Source organism: Xenopus tropicalis, chromosome 1 (genome assembly GCF_000004195.4).
Source record: "Xenopus tropicalis strain Nigerian chromosome 1, UCB_Xtro_10.0, whole genome shotgun sequence".
Taxonomy (NCBI): Eukaryota; Metazoa; Chordata; class Amphibia; order Anura; family Pipidae; genus Xenopus; species Xenopus tropicalis.
In genome coordinates this window covers 83,183,785-83,204,561 of record NC_030677.2, presented here as the reverse complement: position 1 = coordinate 83,204,561, position 20,777 = coordinate 83,183,785, and the positions used below count along the sequence as shown (strand labels likewise).

Sequence of the window (20,777 nt, the reverse complement as noted above, 5' to 3'; positions counted from 1 at the left end):
TCCATAGGAATGAATAGAAAGTGGGTGAGTTTTTCTCTAATCTCACATTTTGCTAAATCTGGCCTTAAGCTTTTTCACAAAATACTGAAATATTATTCTGAGACATTTTAATGGTAATGCACAAGAGGAAAGTCATGCCCAGATCACATAACTCTGCACATATCACTCTCTCTCTAAAATCTAAATATTATACATAGTTGTTGCTTTTACAGCAGAAAAGTCAATTGGATTACATTATTGTTTCAAATACAAATAACATGTAAAATGAATCAATACCATTAAGGTAATGTATTACTACAGAACATTAAACTTGAACATAAAATGTAGAAAAAAAGCAATAACTTGCATCAATACAGCAAATCCACTCCATTTTAGGTGTCTTGTTTGGTCCCTTGATGTACATTATAGTCATGCATCATCTTTATATCAGTTTTCTTTCATTCTGTCTGGGCAGCAAGCTACTATTCAATGGCCTAGATTATCTTTAGTCAAGAAAGAAAAAAACCCTTTTTAATTCATAACATTATTCCAGAGAGACCAAACATCAAAGTGCATCAAAAAAACTCTTGACTTCATAACTAAGCTCTATAAAATAACATGGATACAACAGAGCTTTTAGACAAATGTAAGCCTATGATTACAAACAGTCAGATTTTGCTGAAGGCTGTTTAGAATAGGAATTATTAAACTCCAGCAATCCTAGATTTTTCTGAACTAGAAATCCCAAGATACCGCCTGTGTAATTCTTAAATAGCATTAACAAAATTACAAATAAAATCTTAACAAATGTTGCCCTGTCCTCTTATATAGATCAGTGTGCGAGTTATACTTATACCTTTATTAAAGGGTTCCAGACCCCAGGGCATTAAAACTCACCGTTAATACTTTTAGTTATAACTGTTTAATACTTTTTAGTTATAATAATTGAATTATCTATGTTTAAAGTCACTTGTGAACTCAGTTTAGTTAGATTTACCTTTTTGTATGCATTCTCCCCATGTTTTTCCTAAAGGTTCTTTTTTCTAGACCTCCCCATCTACTATTTGAAACCCCTCACCCATATCAAAGTCCAAATTAGAAAAGGTTTTCCAAAATACCGAATTTGGAAGCCTCCATATCATTCCTGAAGCAAGCATTTTGAAAACATACAATTGTTTAATTGCCTAGATACCATGACAAAAATGTAATGCTCAGTTTTAAAGCAGAACTATAATCTAGAGACAAATATGGGTAGAAATTACATCTTTTATATCCTGAACTTACTGCACCAGCCTAAAGCTTTAGAATCTCTATAACAGTAATGATTCTGGCCTTCAAAGTTGTCAACGGGGGTTCACCATTTTGGGGTTTTCCAGTGACACTCACATGCTGTGTGTGCTCTGGAAAGATGATGAAAAGCTAATCTTAGGGGTAATCGTAACTCATCAAGCAGAAAATGAAGTTAGTCTGTCATAGAAGCTGATGCTACAGGGCTGATTCATTCTGATGCAAATTGCACTGGTTTCTGAGTTGTCATGTAATAACTGAGTTAAATACTAATTAGCGTTGTATTATAACTTTTATATATTTTATATATTCAGTATATTGTAAGTTGATCCGTAAGCTCAGAAATGGTTTTGCATTGCAATCAATTATATTCTGCTCCAGACTCATCAAAACAAATGATATTTTTTTAGTTTAGTGTCCCCTAACCATTTCTTAGAAAAGGGTATTGGGCTTGGTTAGAACTATCACTCCTTAAAGGCCCTGTTTTTTCATAGTAATAGCCAAATGGTTTAATAGGAGCATCTTCCCAAAGGGACATACAGATAATTCTGTAGTTTATTAAAACTAAATCTTGAGGTTTGACAAATAATGTTGTCTAAAGGATCAAAGATTCTATCAGCTACAAAAGAAACTATGCATATAGTATTTACTGTTGTTATAAATGAGTTATTTCATTTATAGGTAACCGGAACGTTCTTTAGACAGCATCCTTCAAATTCAAATACTGTGTGCTTTAAAAACACTTCTAAATCAGCACATTCATTGCAATTGCAAAAATTTATTTGGGAACTGCTCCAAAATATAAAGAAAAAAATTGAAATGGTTAAAAAATAAAAAAAGGAAAACAATTAACACAACTGCCATCTATTTATGATAATCTATTTGATCAATTTGCATTCTAAAAAGATGTAAGATTGGATAAATAAAGACCTGTCACTCAATGGCTGAATAATTACCAGTACGGTGTACAACGTGTTAAGCTTCTAATAAAGTGTGCACTCATCCTGAAATTATTAACTACAAAAGAACTAAAAGTGCTAAGCTGCGGAAGAAATGTCATACTAAGTATAACAATGAGCTTTCATAGACAAAGTAATAAAATAGAAAATTCTGTTATCACATCTGGCAAGTTATGCAGTGATATGCATATTAATTCCCATGCATTTACATAAATATGCTGCAGAAAAACAGGGAGTAGAACACACTTTATCTTCAAGCCAATTCCAAGTCCTGCAAGAACTTTCAAGACAAACTAGCAATTAGTTAACAGTAACAAACAATTATTTCTATTGACTTTGGCAATCCACTTGGAAGAGTCTTCCCTTTTCATTTTAAGTGCTTAAATTTAGTAACTATTGCTTTTATACAATAGGCGTACTTTTCTAGAAAACACTGTTAACTCTATCAGAAATAAGAAATAAACTGGAAACATTGTGTTTACTTTTGAAAATGTATAGCCCCTATTCTGCTTGCATACGTGCTTATCCATATAGAGTGTGTGCAATTAGAACTCTCCTTTAATTAGCCAGTGGCCTGATATCCCGTTGTTTCATTTTATTACCAAAAAACAACCTAAAGATCCATAAAAGGCAAGTAGAGGAGATAAGAAGGGAAACAAAGCAAAGCTTACTATAAAAGTTATGAAACTTTGGGTGTTTGGACTGTTCCGTGTCTATGCTTTTAAAATGAATAACTTAAAAATGAGAAACATTTCGGCTGTAGTTGACATAGGCCAAGTAACACGCAGTTACTCATCAGACTTACTGATACTGGTTGTTGCAGCAGGCACCTAGGGTCTATTTGACCATTGCTGTTCTCCACAAGTTCATGACATTGTCAAAAAGCACCACTTATTCATTTTCTGCTAGTGAGCAATATTAACGGAAAGAAGTTGAGTGAACTGTATTATCTGATACGCTAGAATGGGCCTTTAAAACTTCAAATAGATCATTTTTGCAAACACTAAACTATAGTCATCACATATTAGTTAGTGGTTCCAGGTGTAAGCATTTTTTTTTCTGATGTTTCCAATGTTTTTTTCCAAAGTCCTTTTATGTGCATTTAATATAATATATAATTTAACATGAAAAGAAAGTAGTTAAAATCCCCAGACAAACATTTTTTTCTTCATTCTCTATTTTGATTACATGTTGTCAAGGTAAATGTATTTAACTGACAAAACTAATATACTATAATTTGGATATAAAATGTTACTTGGCAGAGGGAATCCCCAATCTGACTACACAACTTTAATGGTGATTTGATTGGCTTCTGTTTGGAAGCTCCTCTCCAAATGTTATGTTTTGAGACTGTAAAATGTACCCTCAAATCAGCCAGAAGGCACAAAGCAGACACGACACCAATGAAGTTAATCACACAAGAAGAGCCAGTTGTTCAATTTGGCATCAAAATAAAGCTAATGGAACACCAGAAGGAGCCTGTGCTACATAATGAATTGATGATATCTTTGAGGATTATCTGTATGGTTATGACTTGTGAGATCTAGAAGGATTTGCAACACAAAATTACTAATCTTTCATTATAGTAATGATTTGTAATCAGCTCTGTGACTATGATTTATTGGCCTGTGGTGTGTTTGCATATTCCAATTACACAATACATTAAAAAACACATGAAAAATAAATGGAAAGCTCATATTCACACAAACACTCATCCAATATTACATGCGTCCATACACATTCACATATATCATTGTAAAATGTTCCAGGGTAGAGAGAGATTTCACATAAATTATATATATAGTAGAAGAGACATAGTAGAAGAGATAGATATAAGAGCTTATTAACAAACCAGAGATGATGCAAAGTAGCGCAATGAACCTTTCAAAGCATCACAACCTATATAATTATGAGCCGGTAACACTCAAGTAGGAGCATGAACATGGGAGTTGTGTCTTATTTTTTTGTAATTTATACTTAATTTTTGATGCTTATTCATAACTTTAGGTCAGAGGTAAGCAATTTTTCCCCTATATCTCTCTAAATAGAAAAGTTCTATCAGGTACTAGGCCTACCAGAGCATCACTTTCAAAATAGAGCTAGTTACCCTTTAAATTCATAATTTCCTTGCACTGTATCACACTGTGCTGTGTACCAAGCTAGGTGCAATCTGCACAACAGTTCAAGGCTTTCCTTTAAGAAAATAATTATTAAAGAGAAAAGGCAACTGCACTAATGGTATATAGAAAAAGTATTAAAGTGGTAGATATATTAAGGATCAAACAACAAAATCTAGAAGGATTCCCAGCAGTTCCATTTTTTTAAACATCTATCAAAATGTTCCCCATTTTTAAAAAGTTTTTAATCAACACATTAATCAAACCACATAGAGTTTTTTTATAGTATATTTTTGCAAAATCAGTTCATTGATTTTCTATGGGATGGGCAATAATATATATCCCAATCATTAATCCCTGATTCATATCTGATGTATAAATAAATGAGTTGGACAAATATTGTTCTAGTGCAAAAAATAAACTGTTGGCAATAAAGTGTTTTCTTTTTTACAAGTGGTATACATAGGTAAAGCTAGTAAAAATATTTGCATAATGATGAACAGGCCCCTAAATGTCAACAAAATATTAGTCATTAACTTTAAATTAGAGTGAAAATTTGACATTGATTTTCTGATTATAAGAACATTTATAAATGAAATATCAAATTTAATTCAGCTATAATATACCTTTCATACCTTCTGCTTCCAGAGTTGGGTTTACTAAAGGCTGCAAGTAACTCCATTGGGATGTGCGCATTCCTTGCTTATATGACAAATTTGTATAAGATCAATTATTCATGTATCATTTTATCACTTTTACAAAGTCTCATAGGTGCCAAATTGAGAAGAAAGCCTTACACAGAATCATTGCACTGCATTTATCAAATGGCAAAATCCAATTATTTTCCATTAAGAAAGAAAAAGTTGTCTTTTGCTGAATGATTGCATTCCATTTATCAAATGGAAAAATGTACAGGATTTTATTTTGACAAATATGGATGTTGGTCTGGTTTTATCATTTAGCATGCACAAAAACCTTTCTTCTTGCAAGAGTTTTGCTATAACGAAGGCTAATTTACAGGCTGGGTAAGAAAAGTGAAGCTTTTTAGCCTTATAGGACAACCAGTATTATGTAGCCTGTACAAAATATTTCAAAAAATGTTAAAAAGTATGTTGCAGGACCAAAAGCTGCTAGAATACTGAGATAGCTCTGCAGGAAGATGAACGTGATTGGCAACTTTGTCACCTTTGTGGCTTCTGCCTTACTGGAGAAACTTTATCTCATAACAGTTTAGACCAAATCCTTGAGGTTGTGGGTCTGTGCACCATATACAAAGTGTGGCAGAGGGTATAGTTTGTGGGCTATGGACAGGGTCAGGCTGCCTGGCAGTAAGGACACTAGGAAAAATCCCAGTGAGCCACATAACCATTGGGTCCTCTTTGCCTTTGGTTCTGCTGGATATAACAAGCCAAGTGCGCAGATGTTAATTTAGGACTGGGCCCAGCTATCTCCGCTCTCAATCCCTCTTCCCGTTTCTGAACACATCCCTCCATAATGAAAAAATCCTTTACGAGTAGTGATGAGCGAATCTGTCCCGCTTCGCTTTGCCATAAAATTTGCGAAACGCATTTGTCATACTTTTTTTTTTAACCCGCGTCTTTTTTGTCGCCCACTTTTTTGACGCATCCGTGCCATGCGGACATTCGCTGCGAATCCATGCCTGCCGAAAAAATTCGCTCATCACTATTAACAAGTTCGAGCTCTGGACTCACAGTTGTGTTTTTTTAATTGTGGGGAAGGTTGAGGGGTCTGGCAGTAGTGGGTAGGGTGGACCCTGAGGTCACGTTTCCTGGTGGGTCCCAGGTACCTTAGTCTGATGCTGGCTATGGATAAAATGTTTTCTTTCTGGCTTTACACATGCTGCTTAAATCACTTAAATTATGGTGTCAGCGCTTTAAGAAGAAGCAAGAACCCTACAGTAAGGGGCAAGACATTTCTCAGAGAAAAAGGTTGTCATGAGTTGTCATGAGAAGTGTCCTTGCCACTTTTACTACAACAATTCAGTTTTGTAGTTGCCAAATAAGATTGAATTAAAAGTCTCGTTAAAATCAGTGTCTGAACTAATATCAAGCAAAATGGATTCTATTGACCTATATATTTACAAAGATATTTTTGAATACTGTTCCCTTTCAGATGAGCACACAAGGAAGAAAAGATCCAAGAATTAATTAAGAGAGTAGTGAGACACACTTTATGCTGTGGGCCATTATAACACTTTGTGGGGTTTTAATTGCTCAGTCCTCTTTTAACCATTTTAGTGCTATGTGCTCACCTTAAAAGGAACAGTTCATTTTACAGCTGTGGATATTACCGACAAAAATAATTTATACTAAGATCATCTGCCTTGCTAATTCTCCTCCCTCCAGAAATAATTATTTCCTTATGTAAAAAATGTTATGACTGTTATACCATTTCCCAGCTCTGTGGCTTTTTTATATCTGCATAACAAAATCTGCACAACTACCCGAGGTTTGCAGCTATAGTGCCCTAAATATGCCAATTGCTATCAGAGAAATGTGACACAGCTCAACAGTGCCAACACTCCTCCTTTCCCTTTCATTCATTTCACTGTCCCTTGGGGCACATGCTACATAAAACCCACACTGAGCCGACTGAGTTGGGATGCCAGCTTTTCTAAATCACTAGCTTAAGTCAGGCCAGCGCAAAAAAACACTAATGTGCTCATGAAGCATGCTGACTAATCTAAATCGCACTTATTTTTAACCTCTGAAAAAAATGCACACAATGTGGTCTGGCACAAAATAACTATTACTGTAATGGTACAGATCAAGCAGCATTGGAAAACTGTTCCAATAAACACTAATGTATTATTTCCCAGAGTACTCACCTTATGAAATCAGACCGTAATTGCTCAGTTAAAAGAAACATTTCATAGCCAGTTTCAAACATGTCTTTGAAACAAAGCAACAAACTAATATGCTATATATGAATATAGTTGTTTCTCTTATAAGGATTCTATTAATAGCAGTTTTCTCATATAATAAAGTACGCTGTGGCTATTTCTTGCACTAAAACATAATACAAATAAAAAAGGAGTAATTATCAAATGTACCTTTTCTTTTGTGGATACAAGTGGATACAATGTTTATGTAGAAAATATCAGTATCAGAACAATACAAAAAAAAATTGAAAAAAAATGTTTCCCTAGACAATACAAGCCTGTTTATGATGAATGAAACACATAAGCAACATTTCTGCTACCAAAACTGCAGTCACTTTTTACTGTATGTTCAATAAAGAAGCAGTACAAAGCAGTTTAAATAAATAGATGGTCAAAACTTTCTCCCTTACAGTATAGCATATTTAAAAATTTGTAGACCCAACCTGTCCTCTCTTTCAGCTACCCAAACTTGTAATTTACCCGTCATACCCACCTAAATCCATCCTGCAACCATGTTTTTCACATGCCCATCCAGTCATTGCTGGTCTTTGGGGAGTACAAGGAAGTACTGAAGAAGTTTGGAGTGGCTTTGTATTTACAACAGATAAATGTGATACAGCAGACCTGATTCAGGCAAGCAGGTTAACGTACCCAGACCCTATGTGCAACAACAAAAAGCCTTCATTCACTATTAGTGCCCCACCTACCACAGATGGTATTGCTCATGAATAAAGAAGTCAGCATTGCTGAATTATATTCCTACTGTAAACGGAGTATGCTATAGGACAACAGCTTCCCTTTCACTAAAATGAGAAGCAAATTCTGGCAGGCAACTCTTACCCATACTATTACTACCTGTACAAATTACAAATATCTGGGTCTGATTTATTAGACACCAAACTGGGGAATCCAGAGCAGTCAAGCATAAGTGACAATTAATGATTTGGATAATTATATTATAAACTTGAATTAAAATAAATTGTCAAATCAGAAAGCAAAGATAATGGTTAAACCAAATGGGAGCAATTGTTACTGTCATTTTATAAATTGCCCCCTGGTAAATTTATCTGAAAATCTATTCTACAATGCAGCTGAAACACTATTTCACACTCTTTAAATTATCTCCACTAAATATAAAAAAGAAAACACATCTATCCTTGACATGTAGCTAAAAGCTATGACATGAGTCTATTAGCTCAGTATGACCAAGCAACAGTGACATTCAGTAAAGCTATAAGTATCCTATCCTAAATGTCATGTTACACTGAATACTAAATATTACAGCACCTAAAAGCAAATTATTATTTTCTGAATAAGTGACATGCATTTAAACTTTTAAATGGTAATAGTTTCAATCCATTATGCAAGATGCATTTTCTCATTCTTTCTATATGAAATTTGATAGTAGCTATAAATGATTTAACAAGACTGAGGTGCTTTTGACTTTATACCTGTTTTTAGCAGTTATAGTACAGTATAAATATATAGATAGTAATGCATAAAAGAGGGTTATTTAGCATAAGGTACAAAGTTTGCTAAAGTATCTATAGCAATCAGTATGTAGCATTAATTAGTCATCTGTTTAAAGAATGTTTAATGTTTAAAGTAATATGCGTACTGCCATCCTCTGTCCAAGGAGAGGGATGACCTGTGCCCTTTCCCAACCCATGCCCCTTCCACCCCAAATCTGCAATCTGAACATTTAGCCATAAATGTATCCAGTGTGAGGCAGGCAAATGTCCTCCATGCATATGTACCCACACTTTGTGTGTAAAAAATTGTGTAAAATAGGCATACTCTTCCAATATTTACCTTTTATTTTTTTGTTATGAGTTTGGCAAGCGGAGGGCATTTCTCAGCCCTCTGTATAATAGGGATTTAGAAATGCCAACATCTTTTTTTAAAGCTCAACCAATGCAGACATGCTGGTCTTGTAGGTTTCTAAAATAGTACATTTTTTCTATCCCTGATTATGATAAAGTGTTCTGCCTAAGGTCACAAATAGCAGATAGGGAAATGAATTTTGAGATCAGAAGTTCTTCTAATTTAAAGTGGGTTTGTGTTTGCTGGAATCCTTTGCTAGTTATTTTACCTATCAACTCGTGACAAAATAATGCTAATAAAACAAATTTCTTATGTGTGTGAAAAAGGTGCAATCAGTTTTCAACACATTTCATTCTGTACTTTGCCCCACAGCAGATTCATAACAAACTGATGGGGGATATCTATTTTTAGACTGTTAGTCACAAACCTGTTCAGTGTGCTAGGATTATAACAGAATCTGTATAATACTTCAAATATTGCTAGACTGCATTCTGAGCCAGTCAATGTGCAGAGTGGAAACGGAAAAGCAGCCTGGATTGTGGATTAATTTACTGACATGACTGACTATTGACCAGATTTGCAAATGGACAATAATGTGTTTTACATATCATTTCTTCCCCTCTGTTACATAAATATGTCAATTTCAAAGCCTAGGCTAGACCAGGAAATATACCTGTGTATTACCAGGAAATATACCTACTGTGACCCTAAGGGGCTGATTTACTAAGACACGATTTCGAATCCGAATTGGAAAAATTCCGATTGGAAACGAACATTTTGCGACTTTTTCGTATTTTTTGCGATTTTTTCGGCGTCTTTACGATTTTTGCGTAAAAACGCGAGTTTTACGGCGTCATTACGAAAGTTGCGCAGTCGCGATTTTTCCGTAGCGTTAACACTTGCGCGCAAAGTCGCGCCTTTTTCGTAGCGTTAAAACTTAAAAGGCGAAACGTTTCGCGCAAGTTTTAACGCTACGAAAAAATCGCGACTTTGCGCAACTTTCGTAATGATGCCGAAAAACTCGCGTTTTTACGCAAAAATCGTAAAGACGCGGAAAAAAAACGCGTTTTTACGCAAAAATCGTAAAGACGCCGAAAAAATCGCAAAATTACCGATCATTACGAAAAAAACGCAATCGGACGCATTCGGCCCGTTCGTGGGTTAGTAAATGTGCCCCTAAGAGTCCCCAATCAGGCATGACTACTATTGTTTACAAATGTTCTCATAAATGTAATAAAATACATTTATATATATACCCAAGTATAATACTGCTCCGCCAAGTATTCCTTGTTAAATGCAAAAAAGGGCCATTCTAGGGAGCCCACATGCAAATCAGTATTAAGCATTAAAATTATTTTCCTCCAGAATTACTACAGGGCCTTGATAAAGTGAGGCTCTTATAGGGTAGATCTATATATGTATCTATATAGATATATCTATATCTATATAGATAGATAGATAGATAGATAGATAGATAGATAGATAGATAGATAGATAGATAGATAGATATACAGTATATATATATATATATACTTGTGCTCTGATAAATATTTTTAATTTGACCATATATTGACCATATATTTGTATCCACCAGATGCCCTTGTCTGCACTTGCTTACACTTAAAACTACATTTTCAATCATAATCCTTTCACACTAGAATAAACCTACCCTTTTGTAAAATCAAAAGATGATGGATTGTTTGTCTATATTGGGCACAATGGGAAATTACATTGTTATATTTCTAAAGTAATTGTTTCTTGTTTTGTAAAACAGCAGCCAATTACTTTTTTCCAATGCAGTAAGAGTTATTAGGCCAAATAGTTCTGCCCATTGGCAAAAGGAATATATTCCCCAAGCTCGGAGCAATGATGCCCATCACTTCTGTAAGAATTGCTAGGAAAATCTAGTAGGTCGAAAATATAAGTATAAAATGCTTGGCACAATATTTATCCTGCATTCTCAGAAGAAAGATAAATACGCAGCATAACTTTATAAAGCTGAACATATGAAATGTCACAATAAAATCTCAGATTTATTGTGATTTATTCTATTGCTAAAATATTTAAGATCTAGCACTTTATGTTCCCAGCTTTTGTTTCTCTCTGTCAGAGATGTTTTTACTACCAGAATCCACACTGTGTAGTTTAATATAACTTCCCTCAATGCCAAATAAAGTATATAAATGTGTGACTGGATAATTTTTTAGGAGCAGGTCTAATAATTTCATAGGTGACCCATAAGAGCTTCTTTAGAGTTCAAAACTTCAAAAATAGGACCAGTAAGGCCAGTAAGAAAGTATAGTAAATGTTATAACGAAAAGCAAGTTGGTCCATAGACTGGGATAATAATAAGAATTATGTGCTAGAGTTTTTTTCTGTCAATGGGTGTCAAGAGATGGACTTGGTACTGAACGACAAGGTCACAAATGTAAGTAAATAAGTTATGAGAAATAGGTGTATTTGTAACATTTAGGGGCTTATTTATTAATTTTTGAGTTTGTGAATTTGAGTTTGCTTTCCTAAAGTGAATGAACTCGTATATAGAATGGTATTTATTATTAAAGAAAACCAGTATTAATAAAAAAAACTCGAATATCTTGAATTTTTCAAGTTTACAAGCTCTAAAAAACTAGAGAAACTCGAAAAATTTGTCTTTGAGAATATCACTTGACTTTACCACTTTACTTTACCTCCCATTGACTTCTATAGAAACTTGCAAGCTTTTAGATGGTGAATTTTTACATTTTAGTTTTCAGGTTTTTTGCAGTTGATAAACACCAGACATTTGAGTTTTTAAGCTCATGGACACATAAATCGAGAAAAGAAATCAAACTCAACAGTTGATAAATCATCCCCTGAATATTCTGTTTTCCCAAAACATTAGATATTGAAGCAGCAAAGCCTTATCATATCCTTATTATTTAATTATAATTACTAACAAATCCTGTCATTAAAGCAGTTCATTCTGACTTTGAGAAGGGAATTGGACCAATCCCTGGATCAATTTTGTGTTAGGGGCACTGGCACAAGGGGAGAATCCTTGGCCTGTGGATAAATGCAGGTTGATATTTGCCATTATGCATTGAAAGCAACTTTGTTTCAAAATACGCTCCATGTGCCTACATCCAGGCAAATGCAATGGCACCAGGTGCAGGCACATGAGTAAGATGTTTAACATAGGGTCAGATTCACAGTCTCTATTTATCTTAGTTGCAATGCTAACTTGGCCAGTCTTTCTTTATAACTGAGATTTCCCATACTGCTTTTTGGATTTTTTTTTTTTTATTTCAAACTTATTTTTTTTTCTAGGTCCTTCTCCACTAAAGGATTTGCCTAACTTAACTCTATTAAGGTTATAAATTGACTATATATTTTTAATTCTTATGTACATAACCCTACATTTATCAACACTGAACCTTCTCTGCCCCTTAGCCACCAAGATTGTCATTTGTTCATGCCCTGCCACAAGAATGTCACATCCTGGTTGGGATTAATTAGCCTGCAAAGTTTTGTGTATTCAAAGACACATCACAAAAACTCTTCTCATTTCATTAGCTAAAGTTTGGATATTCAAGTGGTAATAAAACTGAAAAAGTTTGACAACCACTGGCCTATATATGGCAGATAAAATACTGTGAGTTTAAACTTTATTAAAATTTTCAAACTGAAGACTTATTTAGGACATTCCAGATAGCACAGACCTCAAAAATCACATGCTCAGATAAGAAATGTAGTAATATTAACAAAATGCTAAACATCACTAATGTTTGTTAACGTTAAGCTCTTAAGGTGGCCACACACGTGGCGATTTGCGATCTTTCGTCCATCGGTCACACGAAAGATTGTTCAATCAGCCACTAACCGTTCAGGGCTGAAACGGCAGATAAGGAGGTAGAAACAATAGGATTTCTACCTCCTTCTGCCGATTCAGCCCTGAAGGCAGATTTTGCTCAGGCACCTTCTATGGCGCCCGATCAAAATCTTTTAACCTGGCCGATCAGCGAGTCGACCGATATCAGCAGACTCCTGCGATATCGGTCGACTCGCTGACTTGCCATACACGCACCGAATATCATACAAAATGAGGTTTCGTACGATATTATCAGTGCGTGCATGGCCAGCTTTAACAGAAAACACACATATAACAGATTTCTATCTTTTTTTTTTTTAAACTGATTTTCGTTTTAGCAGAAATGCATTCAAACATTGCTAGAAAATAATCTTTTTTGAATTCACACGTGTCTTGTATATTGCTGCCTGTCAGATCAATCAACTTGCAGACATTTAATTTGTGCTTTGAAAAAGTTTAGAAATGCCAGTGCTAGATCTGATTTGTTCTACATTACTGTAATTAATTTATTGTTAGTTTCATTATGAAAAATTACAAGGGGAATTAAGCACTAGTTCTGATTGATATTACATCAAAACATAACAAGAAATAAGTAAAAGAAGTAAACATTGGTAGAAAAATGAATGTGTATCACCCAGCATGGGTTCACTTTCATTTTAAAATAGTTGTATTGCTTCCTAAAATATACTGTACAACACAGTACAACTAAACTAGAAGGTCTCCCCTTTGGTTTTGTGACCCAGTGCAATGATAGCCCACAGACCACATGAAGCCCACAGGCCCCTGTAGAGTTGCCTACGGGTCTGTATTATCAGCCTGCCAGTCTAGCTGCCTGCACATCTTTTTAGAGCTTCCCTTCTAACAAGCAACTACCGCAAACTGCATTCTGATTGGTCATTGTCGTTTTTATTTTTTGTTTATGCTATTATTGTTTGTAGTAACAGTAATACAAAACTTACCCCATTTTTAGGGAAGGCGATCCATCCAAGGTCACCCATGACAGATCGGGAATCCAATAAATTCACTGTAAAAACATAAATACAAACATCAATGACATCAGTAATGTATCATCGTAATAGCTATGATAATTCACATGTAATGCTTTTCTTCATCTTTACAGTTTGAGGAGCAGAGGATCATAATGATTCATTGGTCCCAGTGTAGCCTCACAAAACATGGATTCTTGTATAGCATTTACATGACAATGAATTATTTGGCACAATATTTGCATATGAACAGCATTATGGTGCAGGCTTGGCCTAATGCATTAATGCAAAGAAAATAAGTCACTCAGTTTTGAATATCTAGGTGTAAGGAAGCATAGGGATGAAGAAACTATATTCAATAATATTAATGTTTTAAAACTGACAGTGGTACTCACAACATATAACATATTAGTATGCATATGAGAGACACATCATTACAGCTACCATCTTCTTTGTGCTACTTAGCTCGACAATAATTAATTTCTAGAGCATAACTAGTTATTATTCCTGTGATAGCATAGAATATATTACTGAATTTCTCGGTGGTAGAGATCTTATTTTCACAGTATTTCTTTTATAAGAAATATTTATTTTTCTTTATTAACAGACTTTACACCAATTCTAAACATTCACATAATAATCAGCAATTCAGTATTATTTATTAAAAAATCAGATGACTTGGAGTTATTTTATTTTCATGGTATCCAAGTTGTTCAACCCAAATTGTGCTTCTACTGCAAAGATGGAATATTTACTAATTCATGCTGAATTAAAAACTTTCTTGATTCCAATTGTAACATATATGGCATACCAATAAAAGTTATATGTGTTATTATTCTATTGTACCTGCTCTACAATTTGGGGACAAAAGAATGTGTTAGATTGCTAGTTACTAGTGCAAACTAGTACCCACCTTTGCCTCTACTACATGTACTATTTTGCTCACAATTGTAAAGCTGGTTTTGGATTACAGAAACAAAATGAAATATAAAAAGGAGGTTTCTTATGACATACAGTATAGGATTTCTATATTCATTATGATTCTCCTAAATAATCTGTTTATCAGGGAGTATTACTCTTGTGTAAATTTGTCATTATTTGCAATGCCACCATCACACCTTGAAAAATGATCCCTTAGTTGTGGGGTTTGTATCTAGGAAATATGGTGAATATTTTAAGGATTTTGGACTAGATGCCAATTATAAATAACTACACACATGTCCACAGACAAAGTGACCCCATATATAAGAGCAGCTGTCCTAAGAAAATAAGGTAGGGAAAAACAATGGTTGGGAGGCGGCACTTACTATGCCCCAAGCAAAAGTGGAGGAGAATAAGATTCCAAGAAAAAAAATCTAGTTCAAGGTGAAGTGCCTAATGTTGGTGGATGCTGCTCTCTAACTTATGTACCATTCTCTTCTTCCCCCTCATAGTTGCCAGCAATGTTATATTGCACATGTAACAGTAGTGGAGCATTGATTAGGAATGTGTATAGTACAACTTTAATATGTTATCAAGCAATGTCTTGTGTTTGGTTGTTAAATTTTTCACTTTCCTTGTCACAAGATTATTTTGAATCTAGTAACATAATGCACAAACCCATAGAAAGGGGTAAATAATCTTATGAAAGAAGTGATTAACACTGAATGCAGACATATAGAAAAACATTACTTCTTTTTTGTTTTTTATTGTCACAGGACAATGCTAAAACTACTTGAATTGGGGGATGAAGAGTGACATGTTACACTACACTGATTACAAGTTGTAACAAAGAATATCTTGGGGAAGAGGTGGCATACTTGCTAAGAATTCTCAGAGCTACAATTACAGTAATTAAGTGCTTCAGATCATTATATTCTCCTCGCAAGTTATAATAGGCATACAGTGAATATTGATCCACAATGTAGACAGTCATTTTATAAAGGGGCATATCTTTGAAACGGATCAGCTGGATAACAGAATAAATATTTTATACCTTTATGGCAATTTCCACATCATTGATTAATCATTAACAACATGCTTTTAAATATATATATTACATAAATTTATTTTGTGACTTGTAAGGGCCAGAAACTTCAAACACGGGATGGGTTAATATACATCTAAAGTATAATGTGCTGTTATCCTGCGCTTTATTTAACAAAGCTTCTTTCTTTATAGCAGTGAAGGCAGTCATGCAGCACTGCAGGGCCCATTTCACATAGCAGATAATCCTTTCGGGGGTAATGTAATAAATGGTGCAAAGTTTACTACTTGTCTACTAACCCATAGCAACAAATCAGCAGGTAGCTGTTTGGAAACAAACATCTTATTGTTTTCTATGGATTACTAAACCTGGGCAAACAATGCACCTTTTATAAGATGATTACAGGACACAATATAACATTTTTTGGTACTTAAATGGTAATTAACAGGGATCAAGCTTAGGTCATTGATGGCTCTTTATAAACTATTATGATGGAAAACATTCTTATAAAATTGTACTGTTGTTGGCAATAAATATTTTATTTGCAGATGCTGGAAAGATTTATTAAGTTATACGAAGAATTTTAACATAATTATAAGAATAATTTCACAAAAGTACCACTTATGCTGTAAATTCATAATTATAGTTAAGGTTACACCTCCTCAATATATTTATTGGTCTCTACTAATTACATAGCAATGTATTATAAGAAAAGGTAAAAAAGACACATTTATCAAGTTAAAGCCTAACTTAACACTAAGAAAGCAATTGACTTAATTTACATTTTTCGGAGGATGACCTACTTTGTAAATCTCCAATAACCTGTCAAGAAGTTCTTGTGATTACCTTCCAATCAAAACCTATCCTTAGAGGTTACCCAGGAAATTAGTAGTGTTCTGTGCATACTTCATCAAAAGCATGATGCCATGTGGTGAGTTGAGAAAGCGCCCAGCAAAAAGTTGCAACTGTAAATTTAAAGAGCTGAAATTCAGATTTTTAGTGCAGAGAACGCTATTGGGCTCTCTGCACTAGCGATGTGGCAACAACTTGGCCACCTCAGGCGGCTAGGACCCCTGAAGCGGCACAGGCCATAAGGCTCCTCCCTTTAAAAAAACTCACTTTTTGTTTTTTGACAGCAAAAAGGTAAAGAAAGTTGTTGTCAAACTACCATAATGGTAAACAAGTACATTTGCCAATGAAATTATAATATTCTGCAAGGCGATTTGACTAGGTTTATATACACTTTCAAGTACAAATGCAAAAAAAAAATAGCAGTGGAACAATGACTCTGTTTACTCTAAACTTAAAGGAATACTGTCACGGGAAAACAAGCTTTTTCAAAATGCATCAGAGCAAACAAATGTTTTAATATTTAATGTTTAATTTTCACATGGGGCTAGCCATTTCCTCACTTTCCCAGGTGTCCACAGCTATGTGACCTGTGCTCTCATAAACGTCAGTTACACTTTACTGCTCTTTACTCCTGACTCTTCTGCTGAAGGATTCAGCTGCCTGAGCTGCTTTCATGGGTTAATAGCACTTCTGGTACTGTCCTGAATTTTAATGAGAGGGTAAACAGGCAAAGCCCAATAATTTAGGACACTTTCAGACATTTCTCTGCCAGCTAAAATAAACTGTCCGATAGCTGTTCCATGTGCCCTTAGCCTCAATTAGTGTGTATAGTAAACAATTTATAGATATATACACACAGTATGCAATTGTAAATAATGGTACTCTGACTTCTAGGAACATTAACTCCAGATTCTAAATACATTAAACCAGGGGTCCTCAAACTTTATAAACAGGGTGCCTCAGACTGTTGGGGGCCGGACTATAGTTAGTCAACTACAGCCCCCACCCCCACTCCCACAGGTTGCATCATTAGCATTGGCGCGTTGGGGCCAAGGACTGAAAGCAGTTCTATGTGTAGCTCTGGCTCCTTCTGATAGCTCAGACTCAGGCACAATGCACGGAGATGGCTGCCTACACACCCAAATTACAACTAAAAAAAAATACATTTGTTGGTTCAAAAATAACATTTTAAATGGTAGAGTGAATTATTAGCTATGTAAACAGGGTAATTTAGAAATAAAAGTACACCATAAAAATCATGACAGAATGCCTTTAAGGGAGGCTCACAAAAAAGTGATGCATAGAACAATAAACTATGATAAATAAAACCTCCACTTGCTGTTTCCAGCTCATTAATTTAGAAACAATCACCTATAAAATATGCATGCTGCATAACTGATAACTAATCCACAATTCATGCTGCACACTTTGTTGTACAAAAAATGGAACTTATCAGATCTGTGAGGTCCCTTGCAAAAATGACTGTATTTTTGACAGATTTCCTTTTATGCTCAAATATCTGGGCATAGGATTTAGGAGTGCTTGACATTTTCATAACATTTTTTTCTGCGCCAACAAATGGCATTAAATAGGTGTGTTGCTGGATGCAATAAAAGTTGTACTACATGCATATTTAAATGTGGCTAAACATTAGTGAGCTCTGAATTCATTACATCATATGGAATAGCTAATATTACACATATTCATTTTATGTTGTCCGATTTTCTTTTGACCTCTATATTAGGTGTAATATGATACTTCAAAATCTTTATGTTTATAAATTTAGCACAATTTTGACTTTAAATGAGGCAAACCACTAAAAATGACTGCCTATATAATAAAACTATACAACTTTCCATAATGCCTCCTTTCTTTCTACAGATTATATTTTTTACACTACAATAAACTTTAATGTATACTGTAAAATAATCTGCAGTGTGATACGTTTCTGATCATTTATTTCCTGCAAACTGTACATTGATTTTGTTAATTTATTTTTCATCCTGTTTTATAATAGACTGAAAAAATGTTTTCAGATCAGATCTATGGACCTAAGAACACATAAATATGAATGAACATAAACATGCTATCCTCAATGACAGAAGCAAAAACCCAGAGCCATTATGTACAACAAAATACTTTATGTGACACTAAAAGCAAATATTGCTTTTTAATATTCTACAAACCATGTTTTGCTTGCATAGGAGCATATTAAGAAATGCATTAATACACTAAAATGGCTGGAGTGAACTGGTGGGAATTTTTGGTGGGTTCTTCCCTGAAGACTACTGACAGATTATACAAGCACTGCATTGAAGTCATAGTAAGGGGCAGGACAGAGGCGAGCCAATCCGGCTAGATGCCCTAAGCGACCCGGCTGGCCACCACGCCCCCACTGCTGCTTCCCATCCCCCGTGTGTGCACACATGCGCATCATTGAGGGGGAAACGAAGCGTGTAAAAAGCGCATTTGCCATGCAGAGGGGGGGAGCGCCAGGAAATTGGTAGTATGGGAAATAGATAAGTTAAGTTAAGTTTTAACGCTACGAAAAATGCGCAACTTTTCGCGTAAGTTTTAACGCTACGAAAAATGCGCAACTTTTTACACAACTTTCGTAATGGATACGAAAAACTCGTGTTTTTACGCAAAAATCGTATTGGTAACGAAAAATTCGTACAGAATCCGAAAAAATCGCAAAACATACGAAAAAGTCGCAAAATGTTTGTTTTCAAGTCGGAACTTTTCCAATTCGGGTCGGATTCGTGGGTTAGTAAATCAGCCCCTAGGGGTTGGCAACAGAGGTACCTGCCTAGCACCCCTTTAGTGTTGTGCCCTAGGCAGGTGCCTCTTCTGCCTCCCCCTAGTTCCGGGCCTGGGGCAGGAGGTAGAGGAGGTATGAAAAATGTTTTAAGTAAATATGAAAAAATACATGCGATTTGATGCCGGATATACTGGATATTTTTGTAGGAATGCAGGATTTTATATCACTGATACTGTCACTTTCTAGTTTCATCAATTTGCAAGTCAGAACCAGGCGAAATAGACTTTGACGAAAAGGGGAAAAAAAAGAACATTTCAAGTTTTAAGCAAATAATTGTAATTTTTAAAAACGATTTCCTTTTTCTTTAGGATAATAAAAGATTAACTTGTACTTGATCCTACAGTAACTGAGCTACAAGAATCAATATTGGTGGAAAAAGAATCCTATTGGATTTATTTAATGTTTAAATGATTTTTAGCTTAAGGACTTACGGTATAGTGAGGTAAGGTATTATCTATAAATTCCCAGGTCCTAAGCATTCCAGAAAATAGATTGTATAACTGTAACCTATACTGTTAAACTATGATGCTAAATTGGTAGTGTTTATAAAATAATAATAAACCTGTATATATATATTTTATATTTTTATAACATTCCTAAAAAAAAAATGAATGTTCAGAGAACCCTATTCACTAACCACAGGACTATGCTACTTACAATAACACTGTAACACCACAATTTTTTTATTTTGTTAAATTCCTAAATTACATTTTTTCATATCACACACTTGTGAATAAATGCAATGATCCAAAGAAATCAATTACAAACAAAATAATCCTGCAAACCACAGCAAATGTGAATAAAATCCCAAACATATTACAGCTATCTAATTATATTGCATTCTTTTCTCTAAAGAAAATACTAAACAAATGTTTGATGTGTCTATGCTGTATTAAGCACCATCATTTCTGCATGTGCCATGTTCTGAAAAATTAGATATACATTCTGTAACTGCACAGTGCTGTCTGTTTCTTGTTGCTGTAAATAAATAATTACAAAGCATACTTGGTTCCAAGGACCAAGAACATGCCAGTACAACTAGTATTGTGCTTACTAAATACAGGTCCTTTTCAAAAAATTAGCATATTGTGATAAAGTTCATTATTTTCTGTAATGTACTGATAAACATTAGACTTTCATATATTTTAGATTCATTACACACAACTGAAGTAGTTCAAGCCTTTTCTTGTTTTAATATTGATGATTGTGGCATACAGCTCATGAAAACCCAAAA

At 34.6% G+C, this 20,777-nt stretch overlaps 1 protein-coding gene across 3 annotated transcripts in view; it reads right to left on the bottom strand.

Annotated features, from left to right (window-relative positions):
- epha5 (EPH receptor A5) overlaps nt 1-20,777 on the bottom strand; it is a 174,586-nt gene that overhangs the window by 128,024 nt on the left and 25,785 nt on the right. For all 3 annotated transcript variants that reach the window (XM_031903379.1, XM_012955378.3, XM_002936460.5), the window contains exon 2: nt 13,878-13,942. In XM_031903379.1, the coding sequence (XP_031759239.1) occupies nt 13,878-13,942 (65 nt within the window). The remainder of the gene's footprint in view (nt 1-13,877; nt 13,943-20,777) is intronic.